We start from the raw sequence: 15,438 nt of genomic DNA, 5'->3' as shown, positions 1-15,438 counted from the left end.
CCTCTCTCACTCTCTATCGCTCTCTCCATTACTCTCTCTCTGCCTCCACATCTCTCTCTCTCTCTCTCTCTCTCTCTCTCTCTCCCTCTCTCACTCCCCGTCTCTCTCTATTACTCTCTCTCTCCATCTCCACATCTCTCTCTCCCCCGTCTCTCTCTCGTTACACAGGGAGGATTAATAAAATAATATTTGTGTTACACTGTGAGATTGATTGAAGACGAAAACAAACAAATAAAGTGTTCTAGAAGTGTTATAATTTTATTATTATTATTATTATTATTATTATTATTATTATTATTATTATTATTATTACCGTACCGGATGGGATTGGTTAACAGCAGCGCGAACCTCAGCTCACCTGCGCCCCGCCACTTTCATTCCCGGCCGGAGTCGCGCGCCCCCGCGCGCCCACACGCAACCGCTTTATAAACGAGCGCGCAGCCTCCGCGCGCTTCGCTCAAAAAAAAACACACGGGGACCGGGGGAATGGCGCGGAGCGCGGCACGGCTCGTCCTCCTCCTCCTCTTTCTCCTCCTCTTCCTCTCGCTGGAGGAGTTCCTCACTGGGACGGTTACGGGAACCGGAACCGCGGCGGGAGGACCGAAGCCCGGCGGAGAAAAGGACGCGGCGGCGGGCACATGCGAGGTCAAAACGGTGACGGTGTCCACGCTGCCCGTGCTGCGCGAGAGCGAGCTGAGCGTGGGATCCGGGAGTGCGGGCGCGGCGGACTCCCGGCTCTTGCTGTTCGTGCGGAGTGACGTACCGGGAGCCGTGTCGGTGCTGGACGATCTGGATAACACCGCGCTGCCCTACTTCACACTCGGTGAGCCTTCGCCATTTATTTCATTATTTTATTTATTTATTTTTGCTACCACGCGCCCTCTCTGGATCACGGGATGCTGTGGAATAGTTTGGTGCGTTTCTGTTCACGTCTTTGTTCATGTTTACGAGACTGATGAAGACACGATGCGTTCGTAACAACAGCGCGCGTGCGACCGAGAGATACGGAAGAAACGAGAGAGAGAAAGAGAGTTAATTAAGGGATAAAGAGAAGTGCGATGGAGGGGCGTGTGTGTGTGTGTATGTGTGTGTGCGTGTGTGTATATATGTATGTGTGCGTGTGTGTGCGTGCGCGCGCGTGTGTTTGACCGCGTGTGTGTATGTGTGTGTGAGACCACAGTGAATGAATGAAAGCGTTTTCAGTGTGTGTTACAACCGGGTCCTGCAAGTCTACTCTATCTATCTATCTATCTATCTATCTATCTATCTATCTATCTATCTATCTATCTATCTATCTATCTATCTATCCTACCTGTATTTAATGGCCATTGCTGTATATCTCACGTATTGCTACTACATCCTCGAAACTCCTCATGTTCTCAAATATGTCAAAACAAACAAACAAAATAAATAAATTAATTAATTAAACTATACAATTTCTAATAAAGCAACACTTATACTGAAGAACAGTTCAAAAAATGTAAGTTACCTATAAAAAAAGATGAATCTCCCTTTTTTAGTTTCAGTTCCACTTGATTAACAGTAAAGACTGACATGCTTAGAGTTTCAGAAAGCTGTTCAGTGTATGCTGTTAAAAATATTTATGTATGAATGTTCATCTATTACTGCATTTACTGTTACAACATCCGATAAAAGAGAAAAATCTTTTAAAGCTGCACTGACAGTAGCGCGTGACTGTTATACGTTATCGTTTCTATAGCGACAGCTCCTTCACAACAGTTTAAAAATCATGTAGAATCGCTGACATGATGATTTATGGAAGGAGTCTCCAGTGTCAGTGCTGGAGGAACAAAATAAAGTGTTACTTAGCAAAGGATACAGTGTGTGTGTGTGTGTGTGTGTGTGTTTACTGGGATATAAATACCTTGTTAAATGAACTCTAACATGCATTTTTTTTTCTGTAATAAAAACTAATACTTATGTCTCTTTAGGGAGCATCTGATAATGTACTTTTTTTTCCGTACAGATCTCAGCAGCAGGCTAATGTGTTTATAGGCTTGTGGTTAGTTTGTCATTAATTAATAATATCATTCTCATCACTTGACGGAGCGATGCCTCGTTCATAATTACTGCAGCTTGAGGTACCGTAATAATAATAATCTCTGGCACTACGACACCTACAAACTACACCTTTTGCTATTAATCTGCATCCTGAGCTTTTGCAATTATCCAAATGGCTGGAAACTTGTTAATGTCATTTCATTGTCAGAGCCACAAATTTATTTATTTATGCTGACTGGTGTTATATTACGTGGTTTAAAAAAAAGAGAGAGAGAGAAAGAAAAAAAAAAAGTCTCGAGTCAGTAAATCTGAGATTGAAGCTGCGCTGCGTGGTGGTGTGGTTCGAGGCATCCTCCTGTGGCCTGTGGTGTATTTTTGATGTCAGATGCCTTTTGAAAAGGAAGGAGTGGAAACTGTGCCATGTGTTTGGAATGAGCGCGGAGGTTTAGCATAACATCGTACGTGCGATTTAATGTGAAGGCTATATACCAGGTTAGAGGAGTAGAATCCACACAGGGGTTTAATATTGACCAGAAAATCCTTGTAATGGTATTGACTGGAGGCACTGGTGCAGCTGGGCCTGCATCAGCTATTCTCCATCCCAGTCCAGAGGGAAGAATACGTATAATGGATTCATGTTGTCCTGGTATGAAACACCATGCTTCAAATACCTGAAATAAATAAAAAAAATAACAACCAACAACCTCAAAGCCATAAGAGTATCAGTCATCACAAGCATTTTTCTAGTTTCATTCAGATCTGCATCATTAAATTCTAGGAGGAAATTACATCGCATTGTGTATCACATGGAGAAAATCGTTTCCTCCCAGAACAGACCCATCTCAAATCTTTATCCATCCAGGACGATGAAAATGCAATAGAAATCAGGTCCAGCCGCCCAGACGCTGCGTCTCTCACTGAAGACCAAGTAGGAGATTCTTAAATACTGGGAGTAACCAGCAATCAGATGTGTTTAAAAACGGTATAAAACACTAAAAGTCTAAGCCTTGAAGACTAATATTAAGCAGATATTAGATCCTTAGACACTGGAGATAAGTAAGAATCAGAGCTTAGAAAATTAAAGTTCACCAAGCAGTAGAAGCATGAAAAAGTGGGGGAAAAAATACGAGCCAGACCTTCAGAGATTGGGATTAACAAGAGGTAATGAATCAGAGTCTGAGACAGCTTGATCCATAGCGAGTTGGACTAATCAAGAGTCTAGTCATTTGATACTGAGACTATCCAAGTATGAGAGCTTTAAGAATTGTGGCTAAGTGAGATGACTGAGACTAATCAAGAGTGAGAAAATTTGAGACTGGGACTTATCAAAATTCAGAGCATTACAAATTTGTCAAAAAAGTGTCAAAGCATTAGAGACTAGGACTAACCAACAGTCTGATCCATAGACAATGGGACTAATCAGCAGTCTAGTCATTTGATAATGAGACTAACCAAGTATCAGAGCCTTAAATACTAAGAATCTGAGACATAAAGATTAAGACTGAGCAAGAACCTGATCCTAGAACTAAGCCTTAAAGACTGGATTAACCAACAGCCTGATCTTTAGTGTCTAAAGATAAACAGGAGTTTAAAGAAACATCTTAAATAATTCATGCTAACCAAGACTGAGACTAATCAAGAGACTGGGATTAATGAAGAATCAAAGCCTTGGAGACTGAGACTAATTAAGGGACTGGTATTATCCAAGAATTAAAACCTTTGAGACTGTGAGTGAGACTAATCGAGAGATTGGAATTTGCAAAGAATCAAAGGCTTTGACACGAGACTAATCAAGAGACTGGGATTAAACAAAGAATCAGAGCATTTGAGACTGAGACTAATTCAAGAGACTCGGATTAACTAAGAATCAAAGTCTTGGAGATTGAGACTTAGACTGAGTCTCAGACAAATCGAGAGACTGGGATTAAACAAAGAATCAGAACATTTAAAACTGACTAATTAAGAAACTGAGATTAACAAAGAATCAAAGCCTCTGATATGAGACTGGGATTAACTATGAATCAAAACCTTAGAGACTGGGTCCAATCAAAAGACTTTAATTTACTAAGAATCAAAGCCTTAGAGACTAGGACTAATCAAGAAACTGGGATTGAAGAAAGAATCAGAGTGTTTGAGACTGAGACTAATTCAGAAAAGGAGATCAACAAAAAATCAAAGCCTTAGAGACTGGGACTAATCAAGAGACTGGGATTGAAGATAGAATCAGAGGGTTTGAGACTTAGACTACCTAAGAGACTGGGATGAACAAAGAATCAAAGCCTCTGATATGAGAATTATCAAGAGACTAGGATTAACTAAACATCAAAGCCTTAGAGACTGGGACTAATCAAGAGACTGGGATTGAATAAAGAATCAGAGTGTTTGAAACTGAGACTAATTAAGAGACTGGGATTAACAAAAATCAAAGCCTTAGAGACTGGGACTAATCAAGAGACTGGGATTGAATAAAGAATCAGAGTGTTTGAAACTGAGACTAATTAAGAGACTGGGATTAACAAAAATCAAAGCCTTAGAGACTGGGACTAATCAAGAGACTGGGATTGAATAAAGAATCAGAGTGTTTGAAACTGAGACTAATTCAGAAACTGGGATTAACAAAAAATCAAAGCCTTAGGGACTGGGACTAATCAAGAGACTGGGATTGAATAAACAATCAGAGTGTTTGAGACTGAGACTAATTAAGAGACTGGGATTAACAAAAATCAAAGCCTTACAGACTGGGACTAATCAAGAGACTGGGATTGAATAAACAATCAGAGTGTTTGAGACTGAGACTAATTAAGAGACTGGGATTAAGTAAGAATCAAAGCCTAAGAGACTGGGTCTAATCAAAAGACTTGGATTTACTAAGAATTAAAGACTGGGACTAATCAGGAAACTGGGACTGAAGAAAGAATCAGAGTGTTTGAGACTAATACAAATTCAGAAACTGAGCTTCAAAGCCTTGGAGACTATGGGTCTAATAAATAGACTGTGAAATGATACTAATCAATAGATTGGGATTAACTAAGAATGGAAGAATGGATGCCTTGGGTATGAGGATTAGAAAAAAATCAGAGCCTTATAGATGAGTCATTTAAAATGAACTGGTTAATTCTTCAGTGTAAACCCTCTGTGATTATTAAGAGTGTGTGCATCACTGACTGCTTCACCTCCATCTTGGATCTTGGTCAGCGCTGGTACACGGTCAGAACGATTTTGTCGGGATCAGGGACATATGTACATGTGGTGAACTGTAGCCTGTGGTAATCTCCATAATTAAATCCCTCGTGAGCGTGATGTTAGAGCAGGACTCCGAAGTTCAAGGGCAGCACCACAACATGAACAAAGCCTCAGGCTGTTTTTTTTTTTTTCAATATAATTTTGTAAATTCAATATAATTCTTGTTTCGTTTTGTTGGAATAAAAGTCAAACAGTTACATAGTTTTTAAAAAGTTAAATTTTAGTAGTTTAATGTAATAATACATATTTAGAGAAAAGTGCAGCTTTTGGGCCGGTTATGTGAAATTTTCTCCACAACTTTTGTTATTTATTTATTTTCAGCTTTATTTTTATCTGCAGTTTTATTGCTCATGTGATCACATGGTGTTTTATTTCTGGACATAGCATGGAATTTTTTTCTCATTGTACTCAAAGATATCATCACCTGTGTGTAAAAGATAGCTAACTTTTTTAAAATTTTTTGTTTAAAGTCAGCACAGGCTGCTAACTAGAGTGCAAATTTACAGAGTGGCAATTGATCCGATTAAAGTTAGTTTAATAGGCAAACAGACACTGGCCACAGCAGAATGAGGCTCTCGTGTTAAATGCCTCTCTGGCTGTGTATAAAGTGCTGGCTGAGCAGAGACAAGAGGCTGGCATGGCGGTCCACAAATCACTTGCTTTCTCTCATTAACGACAGCTGCCTGGATTTGAGTCACCGCTCCCCGTCCTCCCATTTGGCCGAGCGATGAGTCCGCTCCGCTCTCCCAGATCCAGAGATGGATGTCAGCGTATAGGTTAACACTAGTGGCTAATTTACCCAGACTTTCCCCGGGCCTGAGGGTCCGTGTGCATCATGAAACCTGGCCTCGCTAAGCCCCTGCCTCGGAGGCAAATCAACACGAGGGACCGAAGTGATGAAATATGTCTCGTATCTGCGGAAAATGTTATCTGCCAGAAGGATTAGAGGTTTCGGTAGCTGGCAGGTGGAAATGGGTCACCTGAGCTGACACGCCAGTCAGGATTACCAGCTCTTATTGGCAAAGGTCGCTAAATAAATCTCGTTTGTTGTTTTCTCACGGTTTGTTCACGTTCACAAAGCATGACGAGATGTTGTTATGTCAATGTGATCGCATGTGAAGATTCTGAAGATGTTATACTCTGAAATTGTGCATGAGAGCTCACAGGTTTGTGTCTTCAAATCATCTGAGACTTTATTCCTCACACGTCAGAATAAATTAATCAGCTGTAAAAATCATATAAGGAATTAAAATCTATTCTATTAATCAGGTATACATTTCACATGTGTAAATATATAACCATGTGGAAAAAATAAATTTTAAAATATATATTGATTGTTTAAAAATCACAAAGTATTAAAACTTAACAAATCAATAAATAATTTTAAAAAATCTTGTAAAAAATAATAAGAAGAAGATGTATGTGGGATACAAATAGAATTTGTAAAAAAAAATATATATATATGTTTCATGATTTATTTATTTATTCATCACATGATTTTTACATGCTTTTATATTTTTTTGCATCTATTTTTTTTGTTTGTTTTTCCTGTAATTTTTACACGTAGTTCTACGCAGATTTACCATATTTTTTTTTCAGATAATATACATATATATATATATATATATATATATATATATATATATATATATATATATATAAAAGGTTGATTAAATTTAAAACCTAAAAACAAAAAATCTAAACACGACAGGATTTTTCAGTAATGCAGTAATGAGTATGACATCACAGTGCTGTTGTAGATTTTCTCGAATATATACTGTATATTCTAGCCTTTCATACATGGTTATGAAGTGTGTTTATTTATTTATTTATTGATTGTTTGTTTTTTGGCAGAAAAGAAAATAACATTTACAGCTCACTTTAGCAGATGTGTGATAAAGTTTTATGAAAATTTAAGATGCAGGTTTAGAAGTGGTATAAGTCACAGATCAGGACTGAACTTCTGCTGGTGCTGGTTTGACATTTGGCTTCTGTGGCAGTCGACCTGCAGCATGAGTCAATGTTTTTTAGGAAATCAGTAAACAGAAAATCTGAAAATACCGTATGAATGAATCATGTACGCAATCTGCAATGCAAATGTCATGGATTTGCTGTTTGAAGAAGAAAACAGAGCAAGCGTTTCTTTAATTCTCTGTTCAGATTGTACAAATGACCACCTGCCTAATATTGTGTTGGTCAACCTTTTACTGCCAAAACAGCCCTGACCCGTCCTGCACTGTGTATTCTGACACCTTCATTAACCACATTCAGAACCAGCATTAACTTCTTCAGCAGTTTGAGCAACAGTAGCTCGTCTGTTGGATCGGATCACACGGTCCATCAATGAGCCTCGACCGCCCATGACCCTGTCTCTGGTTCACCACTGTTCCTTCCTTGGACCACTTTTGATAGATACTGACCACTGCAGACCGGGAACACCCCACAAGAGCTGCAGTTTTGGAGATGCTCTGATCCAGTGGTCTAGCCATCACAATTTGGCCCTTCGTCAAACTCACTCAAATCCTTACGCTTGTCCATTTTCCTGCTTCTAACATCAACTTTGAGAGACACTTGTAATACCTAATAACAGGTGCCATGATGAGGAGATCATCAGTCTTATTCACTTCACTTCACTGCATTATATGTTTGATTACTTCCATATATATATATATATATACCTTCAACCTGCTCAAAAATATAATATCATTTATTTAAATAATAAATGATCTAATCTAATCTAATAATCCAATCAAATCTATCTAAATATAATATATTTAAATCTAACTACCCAAACTGGTCCTTTTCAGATTGAACTCTTCAGCTTCAGGTCTCTCTCTGTCCACATCACCATCCAAAAGAACCAAAAAATGTAGAAAATCTCACAGCATGTAACATTTAGGTCTTGTGTTAAAATTTCCATATACAAATCTTCCAGGAAGAGATGGACGGATGAAAAGAGAAAAGCGTTTGTGAGAAAAGGAAGTAGCCTCTGCTTGTTTAACCGAACCTGGCTCGGAGACGAGGCCCCAATCTGTAAGCGCCGACATGATTTATTACCCCTGGAATGGAAGAACATTGAGGAAGGCAGAGTTAAGATAAAAAGGATGAGATGGAAGCTTTCATTTGGAGAGTCTTTCTACCTGTCTCACCTGATCTTTTCTGCATACACACTGAAAAGGACAGACGGCTACTTCAGGACCTGTGCACTCTTCTGTTCCTGTAATGTACTGGATTCGGGATGCTGTGGTTAAAACGAATGGGGGTGTGTCCATCGTGAAACTGGAGGACTGCAGGACTGTCCAGATGTGAACCAGAGTGTACAGGTGTCCAAATGGAAACCAGACTGTCCAGATGTGAACTAGACTGTCCAGATGTGAACTAGACTGTCCAGATGTCCAAATGTGAACTAGACTGCCCAGGTGAGCTTCTGAAGCAGTTCCACTGTTGAGGTTTATTCCTTCATTTGGGTGAATTATTTAGCCAAAGGTGGCTCCTCAGATCAGAGACTAGCTACAAGGCTAGAGAGAGAGAGAGAGAGAGAGACATTAGCTCAGAATGTGGAAAATGTTTTTAGCCTTGGATTAGCATTTTATTCTCTTTAGTCTGATTTAAAGACAATTGGACAGATTAATCAGTGTCTCCATCTCATCTGTTCAGTCTCTGTGACTCTAGTAAAAAGCATCGCTATGAAACAAAACAAATTACAAATCGTCTTATTTATGCCACTTAATGAATAATTAATGGCTGCGTTTTAAAACATAACTGCCACTCAGTCGTGTTATCCGGGGCAGTTGATGCAGTAGGACCATTATAAACTTTTTGCTGAAATTCTGCTTCTTTAGATTCAGTAATAAAATTTTGGTTTTGGAAAATAGACAGCAATCAGATTTCTAAAAGATTTCTAAATCTTAAATTGTACAGTATTATATTCCTAACATATTCTGACTCCGCCCACTCCTATCCAGTGGTGGGTGGGGTTTAGGGAAAATAATTAAAAAATAAAACAAAATAAAATAAAATAAAATAAAAATAAATAGCATAAGCATTACAGCTGGATGTCGGATAAGTTTGAAAAAAAAAAAATCAGAAATGCCACAATTACATCTCTCACATGTTTCATTAATTTGGATGACCTTTCACAAAATGTCATGCTAATTGAAGGGGGTTTCTCTAAGAATTGATTTTTCCTCCTCAGTAGTGAAGAATACAAAGCACCACATGCTAGCAGTTTTTTCGGTACGTACTGTTTCATTTTCTGTAACTTTTTTTTTTTTTAGCTCATCAAAGGTAGATAGATGAAATGAAATGAAAACTTTTATAGGTGTCTTTTTCTGGTACTTCTACATTTTTCTACAAAAAAAGGCAAAAAAAATTGGAAGAAAATGTAACTGATGAAAGAGAAATTTTACTGTGTTATCTTTTGTAGCCTTCAAATCAAGTTTGAAAACCATTACAACAATGTTATAAGATTTAACCACTAATTCTGGACGGTAATATAAATTTCTTCTTGGTGGTGGTACAAAAAAACCGTACAATTTGTGAAAAAATCAATTTTGTGATAAAATAAATGTGCTTCAGTTGCGTTAACTTTGAAAATTTGAAAGTCATTACTTTGAAAAAAATTTTTAATGAGAAAAATGTTACTCTGATTGAAAGCTGTTGCTAAGATTTTCCGCTACATTCAGTTTAGTCTGATTTCTTAAATTCGACAAGCGTAGACCGTCTGTTCCTTGCGTATTTTAGGTTGTTTCTGGTCTTTCTGTCATGTTGATGTGTCATATTACCAAGAGCTTGTTGGAATTTGCTAATTTATTGGACTGGTTTTGGTGCTAAGCTACACTGACTGGCAGGAAGTCGACTATGAGTATGGCTCACATCCACACAGCAGCGTCTTCTGAAGCATGATTCAGTCATGTGTCACTTTGTCAAGAACAGCTGGACAGTTACCTTGGAAGCCTGCTTTATTAGGTGTATTTTGTACCTGTCTTTGCCGGTCATTGTTCTATGTTCTATGTTCTATGTTCAGGTCAGGTTAGGTTTCCGTTACCATGTCTTAGTTATTAGGTTCGTCTTCCCCATGTCTTGTGTTTATGTTAATAAAGCAGCGCTTGTCTGAATCCCACGGATGGGTCTGTCAGGCACACGCACCACCACGGAGGTCCGAGTTTGCGCCCCGCACAGGGCGGGGACACCCGGACGTGACACACTTTAAACTGCGTCAGAGACAGAGAGAGAGACAGACAGTTATGGGAGTGTCGAGAGAAGAGTATAATAGGTGAACAGAGATCATGGCTGATGGGTAATTATTTTTTTCCTTGACTGTCAAAGTGCCAGAGATTGTGGAACCTGCCACCACTGAGGTCTTTCTAACTGTGGGCTTGATTTCTGTGGCAGACTTTCCATGTTTTCCCAATAGCATGCTTTATAATTGGCAGAATATATCTGGATTTAAACTGGAGTTTTTATTTATTTAAATATTTATTTATTTTATTTTTTATTTTTTTCAAAAACTGAGCTTGAAAGCTGATATTAGAATATGATCTAAGAATATATTTGTTTGCTTTTTTGGAATTTTTGTGTGTTGTTGCTAGCTATAAGACTGGATAAAAAAAACATAATTTGAATTTACAGCATTTGGGTGTTTTTAAGAAGAAAAGAAGAAAAAGAAAAAGAAAAGGGAAAAAAAGAACAAACTGAATCCTAAATGCAAAACTCAAAAAATTGAATTCTTCAAAATACAAATTTTGTGTACATTTCTGATGAAAAGTGCTCTCAGACTGATCAAACCAATGATATTTATTTATTTATTTATTTATTTATTAAAATTTACAGTGATGTTAAACACTTTATGCCAAACTATCTAAGTAACATCTAGCTAGTTAGGCTTTACTTATGTTAGCTTGATGACTAGCCGTTAGCAGGCAAAGCTACACGCTTAAATGTAATTCATCTGATTCAATAGAAACTAAAAAAAGCTTTAGAAGTGCATATGCCATTACAGTTCATACAGTAACTTTACTCTACTTCATTTTACTTTACTTTTTTCTACTCTACTTTATTATACTCTACTCTACACTATTTTTCTCTGCTTTATTCTGCCCTACAGTATTCTGCTCTACTCTACTTCATTCTAGTCTACTCTACTTTACTATACTCTGCACTATTCTACTTAACTCTACTTTATTCTACTCTACTCTATACTATTCTACTCTACTCTATTTTACTTCATTCTACTGTACTCTGCTTTACTTTACTCTGCTCTATTGTACTTAACACTACTCTACTTTATTCTACTATACTCCACTTTACTCTACTCTACTCTACTCTACTCTATTCTAGTCTACTTTACTTTATTCTACTCTATTCTACTTTACTCTGCCCTATTCTACTTTACTTCATTCTACTGTACTCCACTTTACTCTACTGCCCTTTACACTACTTTACTCTACTCTGCTCTGCACTATTCTACTCTACTTCATTCTACTGTACTCCACTTTACTCTACGCTACTCTACTTCATTCTACTCTACTTGACTTTATTCTACTGTACTCCACTTTACTTTACTCTATTCTAATCTACTCTACTTTATTCTGCTCTACTTTACTCTGCACTATTCTACTATATTCTACTTTATTCTACTCTATTTTACTCTACTCTACACTATTCTTTTTTACTCACTATTCTACTCCACTCTACATCATTCTACTGTACTCCACTTTACTTTACTCTACTGTACTTTAAACTTTTTGAGTCTGGTTCCTCTCAAGGTTTCTTCCTCTTACCAGGGAGTTTTTCTCAAGGGAGTTTTTCCTTGCCACAGTCGCCTCAGGCTTTCTCACTAGGGATGATTTTGTCTAACATCTGGGACTTTTTGCACTACGTTCTTTCTTTCTTTCTTTCTTTCTTTCTTTCTTTCTTTCTTTCTTTCTTTCTTTCTTTCTGTAAATATTCTGTAAAGCTGCTTTGGGATGATGTCCATTGTTAAAAGTGCTATACAAATAAAATAAAATTGAATTGAATTGAATTGAATTTACAATACTCTACTGTACTTTACACTACTCTACACTATTCTACTCTACTCCACTTTACTCTACTCTGCTCCACTCTAATCTACTTTATTCTACTGTACTCCACTTTACTCTAATCTACTTTAATCTACCTTATTCTACTTTACTGCATTCTACTCTATGTTAATTGTTTCGATTGTGATGAATATTTTGTGAGTTTGACCTCTCACTGTGTCCACTTTCCCCTGGACACTTCACACTTGGATGCATTTACATCAAATCTAAATTTCTGAGCCCTGAATTCCCATATCACACATCCCATGTGTTCAAATGAAAAGAAAAAAAAAAAAAAAACAGGCAAAACTGTAATATTTTATCAGAAATTAAAATTTCATACAACTTCTAATTTTAACTTTAAAAGTTGTACCAAATTACACTTAAAACAAATCCATACGTCTTGAGTTTAAGTCTGGATTTTTTCACCAAAACCTCTTTATGTATTTATTTATATTTCTCTTTCTCCATCTGTGTGTGTGTGTGTGTGTGTGTGTGTGTGTGCGTGTTTGATTAATCCCTGGTGTCTCTGAAATCGTTCAGCTTGTGTGTAGGCTTAAAAAAAACATCTTAAAAGCAAGACGTGAAACCCCTCAGAAGTCTTCCCCACTGATCCCTTCGGCATCGCTGCTCTTTTATTCCAAATATAATATCAAAAAAATAAAAAATCTGCTTCTATTCATATTAATGGACCAAAATCCCTACTTCCTAACCGTCTCTGGAGGGGATTTTTATTCTGCAGAAGAAAAAAAAAGGTTTCTCTGCTTGGGATCTCTGCATGTCAAGCTTGTTGGTAATCTGCCAATCCAGCGAGTGTTTATTTTTTTATTTTTTGAGCTACTTGAATAATCAGGAGGGAACAAATCCACGATCGTTGACCCATAAAAACCAGCGTACAAGCAGCTCTCTGAATACAGATTGCACTGAGATGCGGCTAACATACCTGTGCATGCTAGCAGGCTGACACGGTTTAGCTTCTGAAAACGATCCAACTATAAAACTAGCGAGTTACAATCACTTCAAAAAGATGAGTTTGTTGAAATATTTAGTATCTCAGGATCTTAGCAAACATCCAGACTTACAGAAAGACAAAAATGAACAGAAAAAAACACCATTGGAAGCCTCCTGGAAGAATTGAGTCACTAGAGTATTACAGCTAGATGGATGGATTTTTTTTTTTTTCGAATTTTTATTTTATTTATTTATTCATTTTTTTTATACGACTAACTGTTTGCGCCACGTATGAGAAAATGTAACGCTCTCCAATTGTGAATTTTTATCTTGAATTTTTTTTTAAACTAAGTTAAATTAAATTAATTTAAAAAGTTAAAATAAAGTTAAAATAAATTAATGTTATTGGAAGATAAAAAGTTGTCTAAAAATTTGTTCAATTAAAAAAAAGTTATAAATATTTCTTTTTCTTACATTTGTAAACAAAATGCACTCAGCAATTATGAGGAAAAAAGTCACAAGTGATTTTTGTTTCAAAAAATATTTCATTGTTGTTTTAAATCATTATTATGAGAAAATCATATTATTGTGCGATTAAAAAAAAAAAAGATCTTTAAAATTTTGTTGTAAAACTTGATTGTTTTTAACAAACAACAGCAAAAAAAACATCTCTGATGAGATCCTGTGCTAAAACCCTGAGTTACAGACGAGTCATTTTTCAGCTTTCGCATTCGATATCTTCCGTCCGTGGCAGATCTCTGAATTATAAGGAAGAGTTCACCAAAGCAGGGCTTCAGAGGTGAGGATAAGCAATTCTGCAGGGTTCAGGAGAATGATTAACCCAGTGAGCTGCAGGAGCACACACGTCCATCACTGGACCGGAGAGGTCTGGATTAAAGTGACTCTAAACAACACCTCGGTGCTCCATCAGGATTTGGGTCCTGAATAGGAACGCATCAATCCTGGGTTCTTTGGTCTGAGTGTTTTTTTGGTACTGATAGTGAGAGTGAAACTTGGAACCTATTTATTAATATTAATTAATCAGACGAGCCGCGGGGCATTATCTTATCTCCGTTGCTTCTTCACTCTTTTCACGATTTCATGATTTTGCGATCGCAGAAATGAACTCAAAGATCCAGAAAGATGGAAATGAACAGTGCAAGTCTCCTGGAAGAACTGGTGCAAGACTTCTGAGATTTTTTGGTACTGATAGCGATACTGAACTTCATCTTAGCATACTGTTGCTTCTCCAGTCCCTTCACATTTCCATGATTTTGCGATCACAGAAATGAACACAAACTTCCAGAAAGACAAAACTGAACAGAACAAATACTGGGCAAGTCTCCTGGAAGAACTCTGAGAGTTTTTCATACTGATACTGAAATTTGGATTCTATTTATTTATATATTAATTAATCAGATGAGTTATGAAGCATTATTCTATCTCTGTTCATCTCAATTCTTACTCCAGTCCCTTTCTGATTTCAGAAATCATGCTAACACCTCCAGAAAATCCACACTCAATTCACGTTAGATGAATGACACCGATCGCGTTAATGTCACTCAGTTCAATTGCGTGGAACTGACGTAGCCATTTAGAACAAAGTCACTTCAACCAGCTTTTATTTTCAGTGTGAAGGTTACCTGAGCAAATACCAAGAAATATTGAAAAGACTTGTTTGTGTTTCCAGGAAGGAAATTGAAATGTGGATTAATCCTCTGCTCTGCTGCTTCTGATGAGCAAAGTGTAACCAAACTGTCTGGAATATTCGTTAACCAAGGACAGCTCACACAGGAAGTTACTATATAAAAGCGTACGATCTGGTTCCTTGTGATCTTTGAAATGTTTTGTATTCACTTGAGAGGAAAGCAATCGGAGTGAGAGAGCAGTTTTCCCTGCTGGACGAACGAACGAACGAATGAAGCGTTCCATGGGCCGAATTGATAAAATACGCACGGGTGAGTTTTATTGCTTAACAGTGAAGAAATCGAATCTCAACAAATCATCTCCACAAACCAGTTTGGCATTAGGCGTGTGGTGTGGAGCTGAGCTTTATAAATGGATTTAATCAATGTTCAGGCAGCAGTCGAGGGGGTGGCGGTGGGGGGTGTGGATTTACGTGCACTTTTGATGAATTAAAACCAAAATTATTTGACAGTAG

The 15,438-nt window shown here is 37.4% G+C and overlaps 1 protein-coding gene across 1 annotated transcript in view; it reads left to right on the top strand.

Moving 5' to 3' along the window:
* Positions 1-437: 437 nt before the first annotated feature.
* LOC131348162 (astrotactin-2-like) overlaps positions 438-15,438 on the top strand; it is a 384,655-nt gene continuing 369,654 nt past the window's right edge. The window contains exon 1 of the mRNA XM_058382844.1: positions 438-823. Coding sequence (XP_058238827.1) covers positions 487-823 — 337 coding nt within the window. The 5' untranslated portion in view covers positions 438-486. The remainder of the gene's footprint in view (positions 824-15,438) is intronic.

The sequence above is a fragment of the Hemibagrus wyckioides genome, linkage group LG28 (genome assembly GCF_019097595.1).
Source record: "Hemibagrus wyckioides isolate EC202008001 linkage group LG28, SWU_Hwy_1.0, whole genome shotgun sequence".
Taxonomy (NCBI): domain Eukaryota; kingdom Metazoa; phylum Chordata; class Actinopteri; order Siluriformes; family Bagridae; genus Hemibagrus; species Hemibagrus wyckioides.
The sequence above is the reverse complement of the archived record's forward strand: the minus strand, read 5'-3'. Positions and strand labels throughout refer to the sequence as shown.